Source organism: Amia ocellicauda, chromosome 1, assembly GCF_036373705.1.
Source record: "Amia ocellicauda isolate fAmiCal2 chromosome 1, fAmiCal2.hap1, whole genome shotgun sequence".
NCBI lineage: Eukaryota > Metazoa > Chordata > Actinopteri > Amiiformes > Amiidae > Amia > Amia ocellicauda.
The window spans coordinates 14,820,373-14,844,708 of record NC_089850.1 but is presented as its reverse complement, the minus strand read 5'-3'; the positions used below and the strand labels follow the sequence as shown (position 1 = coordinate 14,844,708).

Sequence of the window (24,336 nt, the reverse complement as noted above, 5' to 3'; positions counted from 1 at the left end):
ATCAATGGGTACATTAACCTCTGAGTTAAATGAAAGATAACTGTAGTTTACATTTTCCATGGCTCACACTATAATATTCACCTGCACCATTACATGTTTTCCCTGCAATAAATTCCAGACAAACTAAACTTAAAAAGAACTGCTGTACTGAAATTATTTTTAATATGCAAAGAAATAACTCTGCCAGGAGAAATAAATTATATTTATTTTAAAACACATTACAAATATTTACAACATTCACAGTGCATGTTTCATTACAATAAACATTCACCTATATTAATAAGTACAGAAATGTGTAATGGAAAAGCCAAAAAAAAAAACTGTACACAGAACAACTTCCATTCATTTTATATACAACTATTTACATATGGGCATCAGCTACATCCATAATGACAACACTGGTCATAATTGCCATTTTTGATTAATTTAAAATCTTAAATTTAAGAAAAGTGAACAAGAATTGTACTAGTCAAATGGAATACTGAAATGGCTGAAGAGAAAATTACAAGGTCATTTTTCACATTTGCATCTGTATTCAAATATGTGAAAATATCCCATTTAAAAAGCAGACTTCATTTCCACCATCATGTTTTTATATTTGAAGAAGTTTTAGATAATGACCAAATCCTGTATATCCAGGTATCAGATCAGTAAAATAATGAATAATTTAAATAAACAGATATTGAATACAATTAACCTAAAGTTTTGATTTTTCAAATTTTCGGTTTGTTTGTCGTTAAACGTGGTTTGTTTTTCTTTAAGAGTAAAGTAAATCAACCAATAAGCAAAATCATATAGACTAACAATTATATATATATATATATATCCGTGTATGTGTGTATTGCTTTAAAAAGTTGGATTATCTAAAGAACCAAAACAAAACGTTTATATTCCATTGACTGCTTTTCAAATAAGATCATTCCATTGAGCACATCACAGAGGCTATAGAGGTGGTTGTCAAAATGAGGTAGAACTTTCAATTAAAATGAAAACAAAAACAAACAAAAAAAAAATATATATATATATATATCACTTCAGCACATTTGCTCTCAATATACAGTAACCTCAAGAGGAAAAAATTGATTTATTAGGTTCTTAGTGCACTTCACCAACCACAAATGTTAAAATTAAAATGAAACTAACATGTAGGTTTATTTTGATAAACAGTACCTGATAGAGGTCATTTTTAACATTTAGCAATGTATACCAGGAAGTTTGTGTAAGGTATGAAATACCCTACATTTTGAATTGCCTTCCAAATTAGCTCCTCGTTTCGACCACTGTAATGTAACAGATTTCAGATTCAACTTGCTTGAGAAAGTGATGTCCAAGTACAGGATTATTTTGCTTTCGGTCTCCGTGATGAAAACAGCAAAAAAGGATAATGTTTCATCATCCTGGCGATTAACCCTCATTTTATGCAGTGTGGTTGTGGTACTTAAGGCATTACTTTGAGAGTAGGGTGAAAATACGTTTTTTTCCCTTCCCAGCATCATCAATACAGGACATAAAAGTTCCAAAATAAGGACAAGTGCTTGCTTCTCACTCGTAGATGGCTTTGCCTTTGCTATAGGCACGGCTGTTCTGGACCCAGAGTGAGACCCTCACTCAGAGGGGGATGTACATGCCCAGGGAGTCCAGTGTCTGCAGTCTGACCTACACACAACAATGACAGTGGATACATCACACTGCATACTGTGGACACTTGTTAATGTTTCCAGACTTGCTTTTTCTTTCTTTTTCTCCCCCACGATGCTTAAACTGGCATCCCAGTCCATGGAGATCAGCTGTCCATCCGTTCTTTCTTCTTGAAGAGCTTCATCAGCTGGCAAAACCTCTCTGCAATCTGCAGGGAACAATGGATTTTTTAATTTGTGAAAGAACCAAAACAAAAAACACTTGAGTTATGTATAAAAGTCCTCTAAATAAATACTCCTTTTAGTGGTTGATCTGCTGAATTGAGTGGGTCGGGAGACAGAAGCACTGGAGCTAAACAAAATGTATTCAAAAACATCAGCACACTGGGTGGGGGGGCATGTTAGATCACTGGTAAACTCTGATAATTGAACAAAGCAGCAGAGCAAGATGTGGTTTGGAATTCTGTGCAAAATAATAAGAAAAAGCATACATATCCACAGCAAAATGTGAAACCACTACACAAATACTTCAACTTGTCCATCCTTAAGATATTGCATATTGGCAGGTGTAGGTGACCAGTAAGTACCTGAGCTGGCAGCTTATTTAATTTCCTAGACAGAGAAGAGAATGTTTTTTCAGAAGCCCCTTTCTTCTTGAGTTCCACTAGGATAGTTCGGTCGTCATCCCTGTAGTAAAGAAGCAGAGACATTATGTTTAGGAATAACAACATCAGAAATTCAATAGGTAAATACATGGATACATGTGGATATATGCAACTAGTAGGAGATAGGGTTGGAGGTTGTTTATTATTTGACCCCGCAGAGCAGTCTCTGCAAAGGTGTCTGCCAGGACAAGTGAAATGTTTCTAACTGCCTCTACAACCACCTTTGCAGAATCTTTTAAGGCTTGAAATAATATAGGCAATACTGAAAGAAACTGTCAATTTCACACCACCTACCAGACATTAATAGACATTAATAGACCAGACACTCAAATAATGAAGATTACATCTGCACCAAAAAAACAAACGAGCCTAACCTTCAGGGTTATCAGTAGTTCACAAACTAACACCAGAGTTGATAAGAGAGGGAAACATTATTTACCTGGTCCATGCCACGACAACTTCTCCTTTCTTCTTGATTACATTCTTGGCAGATAGACTGTTAGGTGATGATGCGGGAGGGGGTGCGGTTTTAGTCTTCATTTTGGGAGACTTGGTGCCTTTCTCTGGATTGTCTTTGGACTTCTTTTTCTTTTTCTGTTTCTTCTGGCCCTTTTGGGTCACCTCCGTTTTCGCTTTCTTTGCCACCCGCTCCGAGTGGTGTCTCTTTCGCTTCTTGCCAGCAGAATGTGCACTGCTGGGCTGATCAGGCACACTGGGCTCCTCGGTGGGAAGACTAGATTTCTCAGCTGGCCCAGTGGATCGTTCCCCCTCAGAGTCTGATGGCGCTATAGATGGCTCCTTTGCCAAAGCCATACAGTTAACATCTGGATCTGGATCAGGGACGCTGTTGTCCAGAACTAACAGTTTTGATGGGTCTTCCTCTGCAAGCAGTACATTAGTTTCATCATTTGATGGTGCTGTGGGGGTTCCAGTAGAACAAGTTACTGCATCTGTGGCTGGTTGTATTTCTGGGGGTTTAACAGAGTCACTCTGATCAGGCTCAGTGGATGTGTGTCTGATTCTTACAACAAAGTGGTCGTTGGATTTTTCCATCACCACGGCCTGCATGGGCAAATGGGGTTTAAACTGGAAAACGGGTGGGACATCCTGCCAGCTCCCACCACTACCTGATCTGCTGCTCGAGTTATCCGAGTCCAACGCCAAGTGGATATCCTGCTCAGTTGCATCTTCTCCATCAAGCAAGGCATCCTCGCTGTAGTGAGCTCTCAGGATGCTCTGTGGTGCTGATGACATCTCTCCGTTTACAGGGTGCAAAAAGCTCAAGTGGCCATCCGATTTGAGGGGGGAGGGGATGGTGAGAGAGACTGCCAGATCTTCAGCCAAAAGTGAATAAGGTCTCTGGATAATGTGAGTGGACGGCACCATTTTATGAAAGGGCACATTGGAAGGGACTTCTAACATGCAGCTCTCGTCCAGTGCAGCTGGGTTCAAGGGAACACCTATTCTAGTGCTAAAAGATGAGAATTTCTCTGGTGTAACGGTTGACCAAGGGACACCTGTTGGAGTTCTCAATGCCATTAAAGCCCTGTGTGGAGTTGATGGCCCCTGCAAACTCTCCTCACAAGGTGCTTCTTTTCGAGGTGTACCAATCGGCCAGCCGTGGTTATCTCCTCCAGGAACACTTTGCTCCAAAAGGTCCGAGCCTTGAAGCAAACACTTAAAGATTTCACCCATCTGCGAGTCTGTGACAAGATTGAAAGTCAGGCTAGATGCCTGCTGCTCAGTGAGGATTTCAAAGTCTGATTTATCATGTACTGAAGCATGGCCGATGCTTGGTGCTGAGCTTCCTATTAAAGAAACATTTTTCGATGGAGTAACAGTAGAGGGTTTGCCAAGACCTGGGAGGTCTTGGTTTTGCTCAGGACAACCATTTAATTGTGCCTCTGGCTTGTGAGAATCAGTCTCCATGGCCAATCTGAGGTTTTTGCCCCTGCTCCCTAAACCAGTTTTCAGAGAGATTTTGGTTGGGGACTTAATTTTAGCAGGCATTTCAGGTGCGTCCTTTGATGTCAACTCCACTACATTTCTTTTGGCAATGTTGACTGGGGGCTGCAGCGATTCAACTGGACGTGTGTGCGCTTTCCTTTTCCTGTCCTTTTCTTTCTTTGCTTCTTGCTTTCCTCCTTCCTCTGATGATTCTACCAGGTCACCAGATTTGCACATGGAAATTAGATTTGTCTGCAGTTCTTTAAATAAGAAGTCAAACTGATCTTCAACAAACATCCACAGCTTTTTCTTCAGGTTGGGAGATTGCTGTTCAAAGATGCGGTTGACGATGCCATTGTTAGAAATCTTCTTCAGAGTGGCTGAGATGATTTTGCACAGCTTTGGTTTTAAAATGTTCTCAGAATTACACAATTTGGTACAGTTCAGATTATTGACAAAGTCAGTAAACTCCCAAAGAGACATGTCAATGATGCTGTAGAAGGTTTTAACTGGAAAGCTCTTCTGAAGCTTCATGTACTTTTTCCGGATCTGTTTGCGTATAAATTTTAACATGTCCATGACATCTTGGATACTGGATGGGTCTGTTTTGGGCAAAAATGGCAAGACAGTTCGAAAGCGTCTTTTGTTTGAAGGCGAACTGTTAACTGGAGGAGAGGTCACTTTACTTTTCTTTCCAGAGCTGCCCTGAGTAACAGATGACTTGTTATGTTGCCTCTTGCCTAGCGTGTCAGCTTTCGGACTCGGTACCTTTCTTACATTGTTGCCTGGACTCGCATTCTTGTGCGGAGGACTGATGATGACTGGCAGCTCCTCACCTTCGCTGTCACTAATGATTTCTCCTTCCTCTATTTCATCCTCCTCCTCCTCCTCCTCCTCCTCCTCCTCCTCTTCAGAAGAGGATGGGAGTTTGTCAGAGTCCTTTTTGGCACATTCTGTGGAGCTGAATTCTGGTTTCTGATTCTCCTTGTTCACTCCCATCATTGTTGAATTTAAACTGAAGTCCTCAGTCACACTGGAGAGATCTGCAACAGGAGAGTGGGAAAAAATCATAATTGAAGAAAAGAGGAAATATGACTCCTGAAAGTTACATGCATAACTTGAGTCAAATATCAAATTTGCATTATAAACCCAGAAATGATCTGTACACTTATGCGTAACAGTCTTTATACAGAAATTAAAAATCTTCCCAGATGTGATAAATCTAAACATATCTTTTAAGTAAATAGTTAAATAACCTGGAACAAAATAATACAAAATTTGTGATTTATCACGGGTTGTTCATACTTTGTCAAAATAAAGAACATTTTATATCACTAAATAAAAACTATGAAAGAAAATGTTTAATCTGACAAGAAATCCATTATTTAAATAACTTAAACTTGCTTAGAATTAATTGTATTCTGCGTGTCATGCTTGCACGTTTCATATCATGTATCCATAACCAAATAATGATATAACTAAAACCATTACATAGATATATTAAGAAATTGCAGATAAAATCCAAACCTGCACACATACCTTTGCTCAGGCTCTTGACATAAGGCAGTTTGACAGCAGAGACATGCTTGGGGCTTTTCCTCATAGGACGAATGGGACTCGTGAGAGGGCTGATGACTTCAGATATGTGCCGGATGCTTTTCAGGGAAACCATCATGGAATCCTCATCGTGAAGTTCGAGCTCTATTGTCCGGCCTGGAAGCGACTTGGATGGCGACGGCTCGACAGTCATCTTCTCTGCTTCCGTAGAGTCTGGCTCTGAATTACAGCAGGTCTTCTCCGTCTCTGCCGGGGTTTGGTTAGATTCCTGTGCCTTCGGGGAGCTGCCGGGACCCTGATCAGCGGACACAATCTCACTACCCAACGTGCTGCTCACTTTCGATATCTCTGTTGTTCGGGGGCTGAAGTTTGTGTCACACTCGTCTTTTTCTCCTGCTTTTTCAGGATCTAGACTTGAAACAACAGTTCCTAGGTTATCTGAAACTGCTTCAATATTTACACTTTGGGGTTCTGTTTCTATGCAAACAGTACTGGACACTGTATCTGTGGACATATCACAATCTTCTCGATTTGTTAGATTATCCTGAGGACCGGTAGTAGCACTGGATGCATTATTTAATAAACCTGTCTGATTCTGGACAGCTGTTATACTCATCTGAACACCATTATCATGCTCATCAGGATTCTCCAGAGTGACATCCGACAGATTTTGAGTAATTTCAGCTACGGTATCATTGGCTTCTACATCCCTGGTCTCGGTAACCGAAGGTTTGTCAATTTCTGCGATTGAAGTACACTCCTTAACTTGATCTGCAACTTTATTTACAGTATCAGATCCATTATTTGGGGCATCAGCATTAACAGACTCGTTGGGCAGGTGTGAAAGAATTTCAGGGGCCTCAGTTTCTGGGGTTGTGTCAGAACCTTTAGGACTGAGGGTACTCTCTAATCCAGTACCTTTAGCCTCAAGCTCTACAGTTTCAGTAGGTACTTCCATTTCCACACTCATTGTTACTATCCCCTGATCCAATTGACCTCCATCTTCAGACTCTATTGTCCGAGTCTGAACTGGACCGCTTTCAGCAGATGTCAAAGGTTCCTTTCCATCATTCACAGGATCGCTGTGTAGAGATTCCTCAATGGGACTTACAGACACAGAGCTTTCACCCGGAACAGCCAAGACCTCGTTGCTATGTTCTACAGACTCACAGCTTGTTTCAACCTCATCTATAACACAATAATTTTCTTCTAAATCAAACAGACTAGATTCTTTCTCCTGACCCTCCAAAGGACCCTCTTCTAAATGGCCGATACCCTCATCTTGGTTTTCAGATGACTGTTTTGGTTTCTTCACAGGTGAAAGAGTAAGATTTAGAGTTTCCATGAAACTTAATTTCCTAACCGAACTAGTTTCTTCGGCTCTTTTTACAGGATTCCCTTCACTGACACTGACGATATCCGACTCTGAAAAACACTTCTCCGGACTGTCTTTCTCGGCAGGTGGGATTTTCTTCTCTGCAGCTGTTTTTCTGGCGGCAGTATTATCTGGATTGGTCAGCTTGCCAGGCACAGAGACATTCTTGTGGCTACTAGATTTAACATGGGATTCAGATTGCTTTTTCTCTTCGTCATTTTTGCTTTCACTTCTGTCTTTTGTCTTCTCGCTTGTTCGGTCTTGCTCCTTGCTTTTCTCCTGTCTGCCCTTCTTCTCTTCATCTCGCCTCCTCTCTTCTTTCCTGTGGTCCTCTCTCAAGGGACTTCGGTCTCCTCTCCGACTGGAGGAGGCACTTAAACATTTGTCTCTGTGGCGACTTTGGTGAGAGCTAGTTGTGCGCTTTCCTTCTTTGCCACTGGATTCATGGACCCTCTTGTCACACCTTTCCTGATCTTGACTATTACTTCTCATCTGTACCTCACTGTCTCTGGCCCGATTCTTTGAACTGTGCAAACTGGTAGTTGTACGCTGTGAACAATCTAGGGTAGGGCTTTTCCCTCTCCCAGACCTCCTAGGAGGCTCCAAATCTCTCTCCAGGTACTGATTTCTCCTTCGATTGGATTTCGTGCCATCTTTTTCAGACTCTTTATGCTCTCTGGCAGTTTTTTCCCTCTCTCTCGTTTTACCTTCTTTGTTACAGTCACCATCAGCCCGGGTCCTGCGACTTCTTTCCTCGTGGTGTCTGTGTTTTGCGTCTCTGATTTCTTGGGGCTCTGTTGAACGTTTCTGGGTAACATTTTGTCGTCTTTCAATATTTTCCAAGCAGGATTTGCTGTTCTGACCAGGTTCTTCTCTGGATAGAGGCTCCAGGCTCCTGGAATCTTTTTTACAGTTAGTACCAGCAGGACTACACTGATTATTGGATGTCAAAGAGTCAGTAGGAAGTTGTATGTTTTTATGAGAGCCAGGACCTGGATTTGAGGCATCTACAACTGAAGTTCCACATGTTTGAACAAAACCATGTCTGTCCTTTAGCGATTGTTGATTTCCGTCTCTCGTAGCACAGTTAACCCTGGGTTCACGAACTTCAGCTGTGCTAGCTGTCCCAGTAGTATCTGTGCTCGGCCTAGTGATGCAATTCCTCTGCTGGCTGAACAGTGGTCTAGGGAAAGACTGACCAAATCCACCTCGGACAGATCTAGGAAAAAAAAATAGTATTCATATAAAGTAATAGAAAGGAAATGGCTTAACAAATAAGGATAGAAGTATTCTAGAAGTAATCTACTATATGGTAATGCTCAGAGAAACGGTTTTCAATGAAAAGTCAAGTTTTGTCCTAAGAAGCATCACTTATTAAAACATGGTTTTTAAACTCAAAAAGAGAATTTTTGTATTCAGAGTGTTCCAATTTGTAATCACTCTCACAAGGCGTTTACACATTAAGTTAATTAATACTGAAACAGTTCCACAATCAAAAACTGCCTGTAAGGCTATACATATTGAACTTCAGCCACATCCACTTAAATGGAATACAATGTGGGTGTTATTTTATTTCGCATTAAGCATAAGCTTCACAATGAACAGTGATACATTTACCTTTGATTAAGTCTGTTGATTTCATCATCCTTGCGGACAATCTCCATCCGAGCCGTTTTAATGAGAGCACATATGTTCTTCTTTAGATGTGTGTTTTCATTATGTAAATGTAAGTTCTTTAGAGAGATAGAGAGATAAATAGAAAGCCATTATAGCATCACCTATACACATTTGTGTTAGTAATCCCTTGTTGCTTCTGATACAGGTGCCGCTTTAAAGCAGGGGTTCTTAAACTGTGTGTGTATAGGGGCCCCTCCCAGATATGACCCATGGACTCGCCACTCAATTTATGTAATAGATTTTCAAAAGACTCCAGTAAATATTACAGAAAAAATAAGGACTCAAGATAGTTATTTTAAGGATAGAAGCCAGGACAGAAAACTGAGGGGCAGATCACTGGCTGCATCCAACCAGTTTTGGTTCTTGACTTCGATGGCAGGCAACTTTGAATCATCGATTGCCTCTCAGGAGTGATCATCACAGGAGTAAACAAGTACCTCACATTCTGAAAGAAATTGGGATTTTCCATGTGAGCTCCCAGTTATCAGAACCTTTGGAACACCTGGATCTGTGATGATAAATCACACCATTCAGGAGCTACCTTTAAATATATATTAAATCTTCCAATGACCCTCCACGGATGCCCTGGACCTACTCCATGGATCCCACAGAATAAGAACTCCTGCTTTAGAGAAACACAAAACCGGCTGGATTATGCCCTTGAAGACTGGATGTAAAGAACACTACCATTAAAATATACCGCAGTGCTGAAAATATGTTTTTCAAGTTGAGCATTACAGTTCATGCCCGTAGATAGGGGGGGTTCGGGTAGTTCGAACGACCTCCCCCTCACTGCCAATGGTCCAGAATTTAAGTCCGTTTTTTTGTATTAATTAATATCATGCTTTACAGCAGTATTACATGCGCAGCAACTGACGTTATGCACTCATAGCAAAATCTGTGAGGCCAACGACCTCCAGCTGGATAATGAGTATGGGGCGAAAAGAGCAGGAGAGACGGAAGAGAAAGCAGGCAGCAGCGTCATTGTCACAGAATATTGAACATATGTTCAAAAAGACTACCAAACAGGGTAAGGTTATTATATTTACTACCTAACCTAACAGTTGAGATAGCCAACACTAGCTACGTGCTAGCTAACAGTCGTCAACCCCACAGGAGCAGAAGGCAGCTAATGTTTTCACTCGTGTGTCTGTGTCTGTCAGGATTACGCAAAAACTACAAGACCGATTTTCACAAAACTCAGTGGAGTGGTGTAGCATGGGTCAAGGAAGAACATAGTAAATTCTGACCATTATCTGTCCAGTGGAACTAACTAGCTACAGTGACCGATTCAGAAGGTTTTTACCCTGAATATGTGTGATGTGTGTTCCTCTGTGTCAGCGCTCCATTCACGTGTGTGTGTGTGTGTGTGTGTGTGTGTGTGTGTGTGTGTGTGTGTGTGTGTGTGTGTGTGTGTTTGGACTGAAAAAAGTGGTACATGATCTTGGTAAGCAATTTGACAACATTGTAGTAAATATTTGTGGTGCATCAAAAAGCGTGCTCGTTAAGATACCAGCAGACAAGCTAATCCAGCACAAATTAGGGCATAAAAAGTCACCAAAATTAAGTATTTGAACCTCATAATTAAATACAAAATGAGGGGAAAAACTGCAAAAAGGTCCACTTTCTTGAAAAAAAGAACTCCCCCTCCACTAGGCTGGCTATGGGCCTGCAGTTTGGGAAGTTCATACATTTTAGAATGGTTTCATTATTTCAATTGCATTTATGAAATGGATGGTAATAAAAATAAAAATCTCTCTACATATGTCATATATCAAAATATAATTAAATAAAAACAAACCTGAGTCTGCATTTGCTGTAGCTTCTGAAGTAATTCTTTGAGCTGGTTCTGTGTTTCATCCAATTTGGTTTTCAGCTGCAGTACAAAAAATAAAACATAAGAATATGCATGCAAGGCAACTTACAGTACACGGTTGTACAAACACTGACATATTATATTCTGCATTGATAGAAAGTTATATTAATTTGTATGGAGTGGAGGTTTATGCAATCCCAGCTTAACTCAGTCAATTAGAATCTTTAGTTTGAACTGATCAGTGGTAAAAAAAATATATAAAATATATAACTGATAAATGAGTAAATGAGTATTGAAATTAACAATAAGATCACCAGGTAACAGTTTCAAATTAACAGCCTGAATACTTTTAAATACAACTAAGTATTGCACTCCTGACTTCCCCTGCACACTAGAGGGGTTATATGTAGCGGTACAGTAAGCATGACTACATATGCTCAGTTATCAAACACATCTCCCCCTTGGGATTATAGAAACAAGGGGTTTTTGATCAGCTGATAAGGGCTTTAAATGAGCGCATAATGCAAGAAATCCGCACGAGGATAGGTTTAATTAAACACATTTTAACGAGGATGAGGAATCACCATAGCCTAAACCGTAGCAACCAAATGGAGGTGAAATGGTAAAAGCATTTTAAAAACATGAAAATGTATTCATCAATGAAACGAAGTTATTTAGATTTACTGACTGACTAATGCCCCGTTTCCACTAGCCACGTTTAGCTTCACCTCGGCGTGGCCGTGCCGTGCCGGGGGGTTTCCACTAGGGCTCAGCTGCACCTCCGCCTGTGCTGGACTAGTTTCAGGAGCACAGTTCATCGTACCGGCTGAGTCCCAAACTGGTTCGGTGAGTGCTGTGACGTCATGACGCAGCGTGTCTGCACTCTGACAGTGTAACTACAGTAATGGCGGCTGCTCTCGATGCGAGAGATGCAATAGAAACTTTTCACAAGAAGGACAGTGTGTGTTTAACTTGGAAACGTGGAAAAGTGACACACAGGGTTAATTGCTTGGCACAGAAAGACATAAGAGTGTTTGAAAAGATCGTGGAAATCCTGCCGGAGAAAGGACTGCATCGCACTGAATACAATGTGCCCTGACCAATACATTGCTTTTTTTGTTTTAAATACCCACAAACATGAAATATTCGTCCTGGATTTAAATTAAATGTCCCGATGTCTTGTAAATTATATCAAAATTATTTAAATGCCACGGTTTTTAGCTTCCTCGTTTACACTATCTTAAAACTATTAAAATGTTTAAAACATAGGCTAATTTGTATGTGATCAATCGCATGAAGAATCGTATATTTTATCCCTCGTTATCGCTATAACTATATGTTAATGGTAATCCAAATATAGACGCTTTAACGACTGCAGAAATACAAACCCTACAACCTTACAAAACTTTGCGATTAATACAACTGATCCATTCAATACGGTGTCAAAGGTGTTTTTTAAATGAATCCCATTGAAGTAAAAACATTTCAGCCCAAAGTATATTGCACTGTAATGTTAGCGGTATTTCAGCCTCCAGTTTAAAACACTCAATCCCAGAATGCCGAGCGGCCCAGATGCGGTTTGACCTCGTGTCTCACAGTCGCTTCCTAGGGCAGCTGGACCCACGACACTGAGTGGAAACGCTACCGGTGTAGTTTAGGTGCACAGATACGGCCTGGCCACGCTGAGGGGCAGCTGAACGTGGCCAGTGAAAACGGGGTATGATTTCCAATATAAGAAGTACACATTTTCATGTTCCCTGTACAAACAGACATTACTTAGAATTTGCAAAATGTGGAGATTTATAATACCATATTTAGGTAATCTCACTGCTTGCCATTTACAATGTATGCACTACAATGACACACACAACATTATTATTTTGGAATATCGTACGTCATTGTAGGTGGCTTCCCGTTCCTTCTGCTCTTCAGTGAGGATTTCTTCATACAAGTCTAGAGAGTCCTTAAGCCTTTTTGGTGAAAACAACGCCCTCGATTTCTCTGGAGAAACACAGCAAACAATATGAATTAAAACCAGTTTACATGACTGTGTTTTGAAGATTATAATGTATATTCCGATTGGTTTAAGTGCTTTTTTCTAAACCTACCTGTGCCGCCACTGGGATGTGGACTGTTCTCATTGTCAAGCCCCGAATAAATATCCACTGAATTGTCATCACTGGCTAAAGGCGAGTCTATAACCAACAAACAAAATAAATACATAAATGTGTTTCAGCAAGTAACACATTTACATCAACATAACTACCGAAACAAAAAAACATTACAGAATTGGGAAATATCCAAACTTCCCTCCCCTTCAGGTGTTTAACAAAACATAATAATAATAATAATAATAATAATAATAATAATAATAACTTCACTTACCAGAAGGACCCCGATTGAAGTCACCATACATTTCATCAAGGTAATTACCTTCCATGTTGTTTGTCGCCTACCAAATCGCCATTTAAGTGCACTTGGGGTGCTAAAATGAAACAAAAACTTATATTTAATAAAGGAGGGGTAAGACAAGAATGCATGCCAACTATCCTGAACCATTATGGATCACCCATTTTACAACAAGAAATATTAAAACAGTGTCCACTTTTTGTTGTATAGAACTAGAGCTCAAAAGTATTAAGTACAACATCAGGCTTTCTCTAGCTTTACATGTGTAACTGGAGAAGGTATTTGATGATATCATATGTATTCATATGTAGACCCATGTCATGAAATATGTTTTTGCTTGTTTCATAACATAGCCATAAGAATGCGTTTCATTACTTTTGCAACCCCAAACAATGTAATAAAGTGAAACATTTACTACTGTCAAGTCAGTACACTTGGATTGCACAAGCCAGCTAAATATCATAATGGTCTCCAGAGGACTTGGTGGCTTTGTGCTGCATTAGAGCTGTCCCTGCATACTTCCTGCCAGATCCATTTGCACATTTTACAGGGGGTGTTTCAAGGGAAGTTTGTCAGCTGAATATATGATATTCAAAGCAGGCACTGAAGCATACAGTCGTGCATAATACATATGAATACCAGACAGTAGCCCTAGAAATAAATAAATACAAATAACGTCATAATTTAAGGTTCATAGTTTAATGTCTGTAAAGCTAAGCAAACTGAGGACACAGATCTGTGTCAACGTTGTGATTAATAAACATGTGCTTACGTGCACTAATAATATGATTATCTACGGTCTGTGAGAGGATTGCTTGTTGTGCTAACTAGCTGTCAGTTTGGCGGATGTTCGTAAATTGTTGAAGATAGAGAGATTAATACATGTAGTAAAGACACTACAAAATACTGCCTTGTGTCATGCTGTTTTAATGATTACACTTTGAATCGAAAACTTTCGTGAAGTCCATCTGATTACCGCTCACGAATAGTCATGCAACAATAATTCAATCATGAAAATGTATACATCTATGTATTGGACTTGATACATCATGTATGATTTCAAAGGGTCGCTACAAGTTTCCCGGGGTGGTACATGGTCTCCGACACATTTATTGTCGGAAGTTATGGACCGAGCACTCTATAAAAAGGCCTCGAAAATCTTACCTAGTGTACTGTAACCAATTTACAATGTCTCCACTGTGCTTTTGGCAGTCAACATTTGCTTATACAAATAATAACCCACCTTACCGAAATAAAGTGCTTGCTCCGCTGGCAGCGTTGTTTTGCCCGTGCTTTCCACTCCAATCGCGCCAAGCCAGCTACCTTTACCAAACAGGAAGTGACGACATTTTCCCGCGGTCTGCCTCAGAAAATTACACTTACCTCTTCCGGTGACGGGCTGCCGTTCACAATGCTTGTGTAAAGAATGGGAAGGACGAACCGGATCAGTGGATCAGATTCTGACTTCAATTGTATCAAACACGGTGTCAGAAAAACGAAAAAACGATGTCTGACACTTTGGAGGCCATGGTGTATGCCAACATAATCCAGGGTAATTTGGCTAAACAGTGAAGTTTATTATTAAACGAGATCGTTTGTTTTGCTTGGCGTTTTATTTTATTTAACACAACCACACACATACACACAAAACAAACAAACAAAATTGACAGCACTAAAGATTTTATCCCCCACAATAGTGAAGATGCAGCTACAGGGATAGTAATGTACACACACAATACAAAATATGCATATTTTTGTAAAATGTATTATGCGTTGGATTGCTTTGTATTATTGCACGTTGTATTGCGCTTATATTTTGTAAGTTTCCCTGGACAAGGGCGTCTGCTAAGAAGTAAATAAATAAATAAATAAATAATGTATTATTCTTGTACCAAGTGAAGAGAGAATATAAACACAATGTAAAATCTGGCAATGAGATTACTAAACTTGAAAGAAAAGTGTTAGATTTATTCAAAATGCACGAACATTCACTCACGATAAGAGAGCAGAAGCGTGCTGTCATGCTGCTCGTTTATGATTGGCTGACCCTGCAGCTATTTGACCCGGATGTGTTGCGCACAGACGCACATGTGGACGCGCTGGTATCTCACACGGGGACATGCTGCTCTTGTGATCTGGGGATGAAACAGCTACTTATGTTACCGTAAAAACCATACACACATACAATTGAAAGCTGAATTGAAATTGAAAGCTTTCAAGAAACAAAGCAAAACATATATTAAAACAAAAGAAACGGATGATCAAATGGAAAATCTACAGCTGAGCCTGTCATCACTGGGTCTGGTCTGTAAACATGTTGAAAAAAGCCGCAACGAACTCAGCAAATACTTGGCTAAGCAGGTAAGGTGTCATTACTGCCTATTAAAGAAACTGTATTTGAATTGTACAACACTTAACTGATTGCACTTACACAAAAAGCTATTTAAGATTAAGCCTTTACTTCACTGTCAACCTAAATCAAACCTAGTTTCTCAAAAGATGTATTAAGAAAGCTGTGGTTATAAGGTTTTTCTGGACTTTAAGTCTAATTTAATTCTTGCTTTTGTAAACAATGCCACTAATAGAAAACCTATTGAACTTTTATGTTAAAAACAGCATCATCAGCAAACAACATCATTTTAAGATGTAATGACTTACTTTTATTTGTTTTATGTGCGGGCTGATAACAATTAGTTGGCCTGTGTTATTGATTCTGAAAGATAACGGAGATCTTAAGAAATCTTTAAAGGAGATAATTTGTGTGTGAACTGTGCTTTTCACCCATTGTCTAATATAGTATTGCATAGTAGCTAAAGCTGTCTGCTGCAGTAATAAATACAAATGACACTGATTTGACTTTGTTCCTTTTTGTGAAAGATCTGGAGCCAACAGGACCGTGAATGTATCCTCAACTGTCTTGCCCAGTTATTACTGGACAAAGACTACACTCTGCTGATTGGACGCCACCTGAGGCCTCTGATTCTGGACTTGTTGGAGAGAAATGCAGAGAAAATAAAAGCAGATGGTCGAATAAACCACGATCTTCATGAAAGGCTGTGTGTGGCGCTGAGCAAGCTCCTGCATATTAGCCCTGATGCATTGCCGTAAGTGTGTCGTCTTCTGGAATGCTGGAAAGCCAATAGATATTATTATTTTTTTGTGAAAGGGACCTAAATGTATTAATCAAAAAAACCACAAGACATATGTATGTCTTTATTTTTTTCCAGATTTGCTGCAAGGTACTTTGAAAATGCCCCACCAGTATTCCAGAGGCTATTTTTTACCAGTGCAGAATCTGCGTCAATACAGTATGGTCCCAAACGGATGAAACTGCGAGACTTAATGGGAGCCACCCTCAAGTTTTTACAAAGTGACTGTGTCAAGTTCAGAGACCTGTGGGACTGGAGTGTCTGTGTATCTCATCTGCGAACCAGTGATGTCTTGGTGCGATGGTGTGTTTCTATTTAACATATATTCACTTATTTCTTTGTTTTGTAGATATCTGAAAAGTGCTTCAGATTTTATGTAATGTCATTTCTGCTTTACAGTGGTGATTTTCTGTGATACCTGTAAGAGAATGCACATAATTAATTCCCGTGGTTTGGTGAATATAAGCTCAAAGGTTAGTTTGTAGAATGAATCTGGTTACAGCATCAAGTATGCAACATCCAGAGACTACAATTAATTTGTTGGGCAAAGTTATTATGATCGCTAGACGAAGTACTGACCAACTTGCTGTATGAATACAAGTTGTAATTGTTCTTGCCCTTGGTTTTCCCAGGTACACAGCATACTGCCTGGCAATGGTGTCACATATGACGGATAACCAGAAGGCGATCTTCTTGCGTAAGATCTTCACAAATGAAGAAATTCTGCATCTTAAAATAAAGTAAGTGCAATGGCCATTGGAATGACCCAATTTTAAAATAGATAGCAGATTGTAGCCTTATGTGTTGTTCTATGTAGGCTAGTACAAGTTAGGCCTACTTCTTGTAGCATACTCGTATTAAATAATCCTGTGTTGTTTTTCCATACCCGCAGAATCTATTTATTATCTACATTTCTGTTCTATCCCATGATGTATATATCCAGAGAAACCTCAATTACTTATGAACGTATGTTACACTTTGATTGGTCAGGTCAATGGATGAAGTGCAGCAGTTGGCTTTTGAAAGAGCCCTGATTTTGGCCAACCCAGGCACCACACTGTGGCGGCGGGAGAAGGAGGTCAGATTCACCCAGGGCCAGGTAGTGTCTGAAGACTTGTCGAGGAATGTGGTTGCTGTCTGCGGAGTTGTGTTGCCAAGAAAGAGACTCAAGCAGCAAGAGCTGGTATGTTTTGGGGATGTTCTGGAAGGGAATATTTTAATCTATATATTTATTTTCATCTCTGTTTTGTTTGCATGTCTTTTTATTATTGTTTTCCATCATAAGCCCATTTTTATCATCCCTTGATGTGTGTTCAAGGTGATTCTCCATTTTTATATATTGTTGTGGTCACTCAGTTAAGTAATGCAGGAAAAGTGGATCTTTAATGTTACCTCAAGGCAGAAGATGAAGTATAGTTTGTAGGAGTATTAGTGTTACAGGGGAACGGGGATATATAATTGAAATTGTGAATGGATGGTCTTCCCTGTTTCACTTTCTAGTAATTTGTTCTAGTCTTTTAGAGGGGTCAGTTTCCTTCTATATTGTATTTAAAATATACATTAAGTAAAAAAGCCAGGAAAGAATCGTGCAAAATACCTATGATAAAAAAATATTGCACATCAAGTAAGAAATGAAATGGGAAAACACAGATGACAAATTATTTTAATTTAACCAAACAGTGAAATTCAAATATCAGTCTAAGTTTTGATTTTAGACATTTTGAGATGTAGAATGAAACCATTAATTACTTATTTGATCCTACACAGGGTATTACAGAGCACCTCGTATTAGTGGATTCTACGTGCCAGAGCCTTCAACGACTTGCAATGGCTGTCGCCTCCCAGAAGGCCGTGCTACTGGAAGGGCCGATCGGATGTGGCAAAACGGCTCTTGTGGAATATCTGGCTGTTATGACTGGGCATGTAAAACCTCCAGAGATTTTTAAGGTGCAACTTGGAGACCAAACTGACAGCAAGGTAAATGCAATCTTATTATAATTCTTCATTCATAGTTCTGCTCTTTTTGACATTGGTGTAACTTTTATATAGACAGGATTTAGTTACAAATGCCTGTAAATAATGATCACTGTTAAACTGTTTGCTAATGTATTGGCTGCTTTGCAGTCATTTTTTGCCACATTGATTATTAGTGTTTCTCATTACAATTTGAACAAGCAGAATATTTGTTTTCTAGATGGCAGTCACTCCAAACAAAATGTTATAAGTTTTTCAAATGATGACCAATGGCATTTAATTTGTGTTTTACTGCAGATGTTGCTGGGAATGTATCGCTGTACAGATATTCCAGGGAAGTTTGTATGGCAGCCCGGTACTCTGACACAAGCCGTCGCCAATGGCCAGTGGATTCTGCTGGAAGACATCGATCATGCTCCTTTAGATGTGGTAAGTGTTGTCACACACACAAATGGGAGGCTCAGGCTTAAACCAGGTTATACAGCTATTAATAGCTGAAGATTATAAGTAAATAAATTTGTATCGGTGCTCTGTAGTGAATAAGATCAATTATAAGGCAATTAATTCAAGAATCAATGAGATATTGTCCGAATACGTTTTTTTGTTTGCTTTTTCCTGCAGATCTCTATGCTGATCCCACTGATGGAAAGCAGGAAGCTCATGATCCCGGGACGTGGGGACTGCATCGAAGTGGCTCCTGGGTTTCAGTTCTTTGCTACAAGAAGGTGAGTAGTCATGGTGGTGATAATGCAGATGATGTCTGGATAACAAAATAGTTATCTATGAACCGATATTTACATTATTGTTAATCTCCTTTTTATTTTACACACACCAATGGTTTTCAAGCTTTAAACTTCAGCAGTTATTATCAGGTGTGGTTTGGACAATCAACCTATAGTACTGACCGGAGCTGATCACAAGATTGTTAAAGCCCACACTGTACTATTGAAAGGAATTCACACAGATACATTAATCAGAATGTTGGGGGGAGGAATCTGTTATGGCTAAAACATGATTTGTGTTAATAACTTTGTGTGTTTTGAAGGTTGTTTAGCAGTGGTGGGGGTTGGTACCGGCCACAGAATACCCATGCAGCTCTTCTTGATAAACATTGGACTAAAATACAGCTTGGGAACATGAGCAGAGAGGAACTGAAGGAGGTTTGTGAATACAATCTTCATATCCTACTAAAACGGTGGATAACTCGCACACACCTCTGTTGACAATTGCCGTTCTGAGGACAATCTGACATCTCTTCCAAATTTGTTGAAGATTAAGTTGATTTGCTGGGGACCTTAAGCAGTACATATTAAATAGTTTTACCTGTAAAGATAATTAAGTTATGCAGATATTTATTAGTAATGTTGAAGGTGGAGAAAAAGTACATGGCATCCCATCAGAAGACCTTTACAATGTCTCCCTACAAGGACATGTATGTGTTTTTTATTTAGTTTGACATTTAAAATTACGTGGTACATTCTCTGGATTCCTGCTTAAGTACACTCGATTCATTTATTTTTCTTTTGGCTTAGTGTTCTTTTACAAACGTGTGAACAGTACACGGAAAAGTTAAAGGAAGTAAACGGATAGCTGGACAATAACGCAATAATGATGGAATTCCAAACATACGTGTATACAGTTATTGAATATAAACCACTGTTTTACTTCAACAGGTTGTGCTTAAGAGATATCCAGCTCTCACCATTGTGGTAGAGCGTCTTTTGGACATCTATTGCCAACTGACTGGAGACAAACATCCGGCTACTGAGAAGATCGGTCTTGGTAACCAAGGAAGCCAAACCTCTCTTGATGTTATTCAATCCAAAATGGAGGACAAAGGAACAGGCCTTGAGGGGAGAGGCTTATCATTAAGGTAGGAGTTTATGGATTTCACACCTTTCTTACAGGCCTTTACTGTGAATGGCATGTTTGACTGAAACAATATGTCTATATACCTGTATTGTCAAAGTGAAATGTAGGAAGTAAACAAATCCAAAATGTTAGACAACTATTGAAGCCTAATGAGGGAACATTTAAGGACATTCAGTGACTTGTTACCACCCAGTGCAAGAGTCCCAGTGCCGGAAGCATTGTAGTAAGTTCACTTTGCATTTCACATCAAATAACCAGTCAGCCCTCTGGCTTTTAATTAGCTTTCCACTGGGTGCTAACTTGCTCGATGGGAAATTGATTTGATTTTCCTCTGTGGAGGACCAGCTGGGCTACAGAGGGCAGAAACGTCATTTAAGGGCAGACTTATTAGATAACAGGTTTTATATATATACCAGACTATCTGTAGGTCTCTCTCCTCCCATTTGTGTTTTTATTTATTCCTGTTTTTCGTTTTTGTTATAAATTGTTACAGGGACTTACTGAAGTGGTGTGAGAGGATTCTCAATAACTTTGACAGCACTTCATCTTCCACTGCATTAAACATATTTCTGGAGGTAAGTCCTTGGACGCTAGTGTCCATTTCAGTTATTGGTTCATCTGCAATATGAGATCACCTAGAGCCATTTTAATGCAAAATCCATTGCCCCTGGGATCAATCTGGTACATTTTGCATCTTAGTGTATTTATAGGAGATGAGGTTATTTAAACAAGGTTATTTGGTAGTTTTGTTTTCCTTTTGTCCTTAAAATACTGTAAACTCCAAAAAAAAAGTTGTATAACCCTCAATGACCAATATGTTAAAAAAAAAAACATTTATTTCAGTATTGCTGATGTTGCAATCTAAATCAAAATGTCATTGCAACACAAAATCCATTAAGTGCATTTGTGCAGGGTCCACAAAGATTGCCACAAAGCTTTTATATCATACTAAGGTCACCCTAGGATTGTTGTAAGCCATTATCCCAACAAGAGGAAATATAACCGTTGAAAGACAAGAATCTCTTTTAATATCTACTACATGGTATATACCAAATAATGGAAAAAGGTATCGATGAACATGTATTCTGTCTTCATATACATGTTTGCTTCTTATTGCAGTTAAAATGTTAACCTTTTAATAAACTCCCTTTTTGTCAGGCACTGGATTGTTTTACAGCCATGCTATCTAAACCTGAGAGCAGACAGAGGATGGCAGAAATCATTGGGAGCAAGCTGAACATATCAAAAGAAAAGGTATTGGTTAAGATGGGCTAATAATAACATAACCGGCAATTTCCAGCTTTTTCATTGACCTGGAGCAAACCGGTTGAAAACTTTACGCTGTGTTGCTCTTTCCACAGGCCGAACACTTCTGCCACATGTACAAACCAGGGATTACCCTGACGGAGATGGATGTTACAGTGGGCCGAGCCACAGTCGCCCGCAGACAGAAAGAAGCAGTCAGTCTCCCTGTGTAAGCTGGGCAGCGTTTGCGTTCAGTCCTGTGGCATTTATACAGCATGTGCTCTGGTGACATGGCCAGCAAGTGCTTGCAGAGAGAGAAGCTCGCTGTTGGCAAATTGAATAAACATTGAATTGATTCCCAATCCCAGTCCTGTAATGAATTTAAAAAAAAATGAAAACTGCCCAATAAATACAAACAAAAACACACCCTTATTAACCATGTTTCTGTTTTTTTCAAAAACATTTACCGGCCACCTTCTCCTGTAAAGTGAGGGTAAAGGTGAACCACATCAGATATGCTTATTATAAAACGTTTCAGATCTGATGGATAAAACTTGTTTTTCTGAAAAACATTCAGATATCTAAAATGTTAAGTTTTTTTTTTTTTTTTTTTTAGCTCTCCGTTACTGAATTGAACATGTTTCTAGTCAAGAATGTTTATCCAGATATTTAGAGCGAGTAAAGCTTCTTATTACATCTATAGTACTGTAGTCCTGAGCATGGATTGTGACACTTTTATTAAGATCCCTTCAGAAGCAAAACCTTCTCTGTTGAGTTAAATTGTAAATGTTTTTGGTTTGTTTTTTTCCAGGAAACAAAATAATATATTTTGGGCCCTGCTTTCCTAATTCTATTGTGATTGTTTTCAGAGAGATGCAGACATTTGCAGCGACACGGCCTTCCTCTGTTCTTCTAGAGCAGCTCTCTGTGTGTGTGAATAAAGGTGAACCCATTCTGCTGGTAGGGGAGACGGGAACAGGAAAGACATCCACTGTCCAGTATCTCGCCGGCATCACAGGTAACTGTCTGTTATTACAGTTGTAACCTGTACTGTGACAGTTTTCTGTCCCTTGAAATCTCAGTGCTTTGCTGATTTAAACTTTTCTCTTATTCCGGAGTTTTCTATAAACTACACATCCTTTTCTAAAGTTAACCCTTAGCCTCAACACTGTCTTATTCCTATGATTTATTTACTTTACACTTTTAAACATGATCAATAATATTTTGTCGTGTTTCTGTGTGTCATTGCCTTATGGTTTGTGTATTTTGGTGTATCACTCCAGACCCTGTCTTTCTCATGCAATAAGGTGTGAATGTTCTCTCGTTACAGGGCACAGGCTACGGGTGGTGAATATGAACCAGCAGAGCGACACAGCCGATCTTTTAGGAGGGTGAGTAAAAGAACTGCACTCCCGCTCACGTGTCTGTGCTTAAGAGCTCTGTAGGTGCCAAGATCTTTTAAATGTTCTTTTAGTGTGAATCTTTTTTTTTCATGTGTTGTTCCATTTTTGGGCTCTAGGTACAAACCCGTGGACCACAAACTCATCCTCCTGCCCCTACGGGAGGCCTTTGAGGATTTGTTTTCCCAGACCTTTTCCAGGAAGCAGAACCTGACCTTCCTGGGCCACGTCCAGACCTGCTTCAGAACCAAGCGCTGGCATGAACTGCTGAAGCTCATGGACCACGTGTGTAAATCTGCAGCGGGCAAAGATCTGCACAAGAAAAAGAACGGTATGAGCCGTAGAGCCTCCTTCAAAAAACGTTGTATATGTATTGGTAAAGGACATATGGTAATGCGTAACCCTACCTGACCTGGGATTGGTTATAAATATCATTCAATCTCACTGCTGCTGTAATTGTAATTAGAATTAAACCCAATATATATATTTTAATTACATATGTTGTAAAACATGAAAGGGAATATACAAAGCAGTATAAACCTGATGTTATCGATTTCACAACAAATACAATCATTATTTTAGATTAGAGAGGTTTTGTTTTTTTTAATTTGTGGATGTGTTGATTTGTTAGTTTAACCTGCTGGGTGCTTTGTTTGTTTTTAGCCACCTTTCTGAAGGAACAGTGGGAATCCCTGACTCTGCGGTTAAACCAGGCCCAGCAACAGATCAAATTGTCTGAATCCGCGCTCGTCTTTGCCTTTGTTGAGGTGATTCTATTTAATGCTACTTTCGCTGGATTGTTCATTCTTCTCAATGCTTCGTAAAATACTGTTTTCTATGGGGTACATTTTGCCATGTTTTCCACTGAAACCGATAGCTACGGGCTCGTTTTAAGTGTGACTTGGAAAAGTGTCATCAGTGCAGATATCTCACCAGGAGAAGAGTGGTTTTGTTTGAGAAAAGGTCAACAAAGTCTCCGTGAATTGATTGTGTAGAAAGCAGCACCCCTAGCACTTCCTAAAAGATGTAAGCAATATGACCTAGTTCTTACATAACAACACCAAATAAAACAAAGAAAACAAAACAAATGCGATCTAATTTTCATTTCCTTTCCATCTTGTTTATGTTTTTATCAGGGTACATTAGCACGTGCTGTTAAGAAAGGAGAGTGGATCCTGCTGGATGAGATCAATTTAGCGGCGGCCGAGACCCTGGAGTGTCTGAGCGGTCTGCTGGAAGGCAGCGCTGGATCGCTCGTGTTGCAGGACCGAGGCGACACAGGTAGGCCTGCACTCTTCACCGCTGCCTCTGCTGTGTGCCATTCGTCCTTTGGCCATTTGTCACTTTTATTTTAACCAGAGGTATATTTTTACATGCCCCTCTTTGTTATAGATATTTCTTTTAGTCAGTCAATTGAATATTATTGTTGTGAGATTGTCTCTGCATAAAAGGTTACATCATAATGGGGGACTCTGGTTTGAATAGTGGTAATTAAATTAAAGATCCACAGCACTGAGCCCTAGGTCAGAATGTATATTATAGCGCTGCTTTGATCAGTGTGCATGAATAACCTGATTTCATGCAAATCGCATGGCTTTTTATTCCCCTGCTTT

The 24,336-nt window shown here is 39.6% G+C and overlaps 2 protein-coding genes across 3 annotated transcripts in view; one reads left to right on the top strand and one right to left on the bottom strand.

Annotated features, from left to right (window-relative positions):
• Positions 1–184: 184 nt before the first annotated feature.
• On the bottom strand, positions 185–14,504 carry casp8ap2 (caspase 8 associated protein 2). The gene is made up of 10 exons (XM_066691707.1): positions 14,332–14,504; positions 13,060–13,159; positions 12,783–12,869; positions 12,569–12,675; positions 10,660–10,734; positions 8,799–8,914; positions 5,789–8,400; positions 2,742–5,292; positions 2,225–2,324; positions 185–1,846 (listed from the first exon to the last, which is right to left on the bottom strand). The coding sequence occupies exons 2-10, from the start codon at positions 13,112–13,114 to the stop codon at positions 1,784–1,786; spliced, it is 5,766 nt and encodes a 1,921-aa protein (XP_066547804.1). The 5' UTR covers positions 13,115–13,159; positions 14,332–14,504; the 3' UTR covers positions 185–1,783.
• Positions 14,505–14,673: 169 nt separating this feature from the next.
• The window catches only part of mdn1 (midasin AAA ATPase 1), a 51,847-nt gene continuing 42,184 nt past the window's right edge, over positions 14,674–24,336 (top strand). For both annotated transcript variants that reach the window (XM_066691595.1, XM_066691510.1), the window contains exons 1-18: positions 14,674–15,444; positions 15,961–16,187; positions 16,311–16,535; positions 16,865–16,972; positions 17,223–17,415; positions 18,000–18,209; positions 18,504–18,635; positions 18,828–18,931; positions 19,252–19,366; positions 19,880–20,079; positions 20,572–20,653; positions 21,237–21,332; positions 21,440–21,552; positions 22,193–22,341; positions 22,654–22,714; positions 22,843–23,054; positions 23,387–23,490; positions 23,860–24,004. In XM_066691595.1, the coding sequence (XP_066547692.1) occupies positions 15,349–15,444; positions 15,961–16,187; positions 16,311–16,535; positions 16,865–16,972; positions 17,223–17,415; positions 18,000–18,209; positions 18,504–18,635; positions 18,828–18,931; positions 19,252–19,366; positions 19,880–20,079; positions 20,572–20,653; positions 21,237–21,332; positions 21,440–21,552; positions 22,193–22,341; positions 22,654–22,714; positions 22,843–23,054; positions 23,387–23,490; positions 23,860–24,004 (2,572 nt within the window). In that variant the 5' untranslated portion in view covers positions 14,674–15,348. The remainder of the gene's footprint in view (positions 15,445–15,960; positions 16,188–16,310; positions 16,536–16,864; positions 16,973–17,222; positions 17,416–17,999; positions 18,210–18,503; positions 18,636–18,827; positions 18,932–19,251; positions 19,367–19,879; positions 20,080–20,571; positions 20,654–21,236; positions 21,333–21,439; positions 21,553–22,192; positions 22,342–22,653; positions 22,715–22,842; positions 23,055–23,386; positions 23,491–23,859; positions 24,005–24,336) is intronic.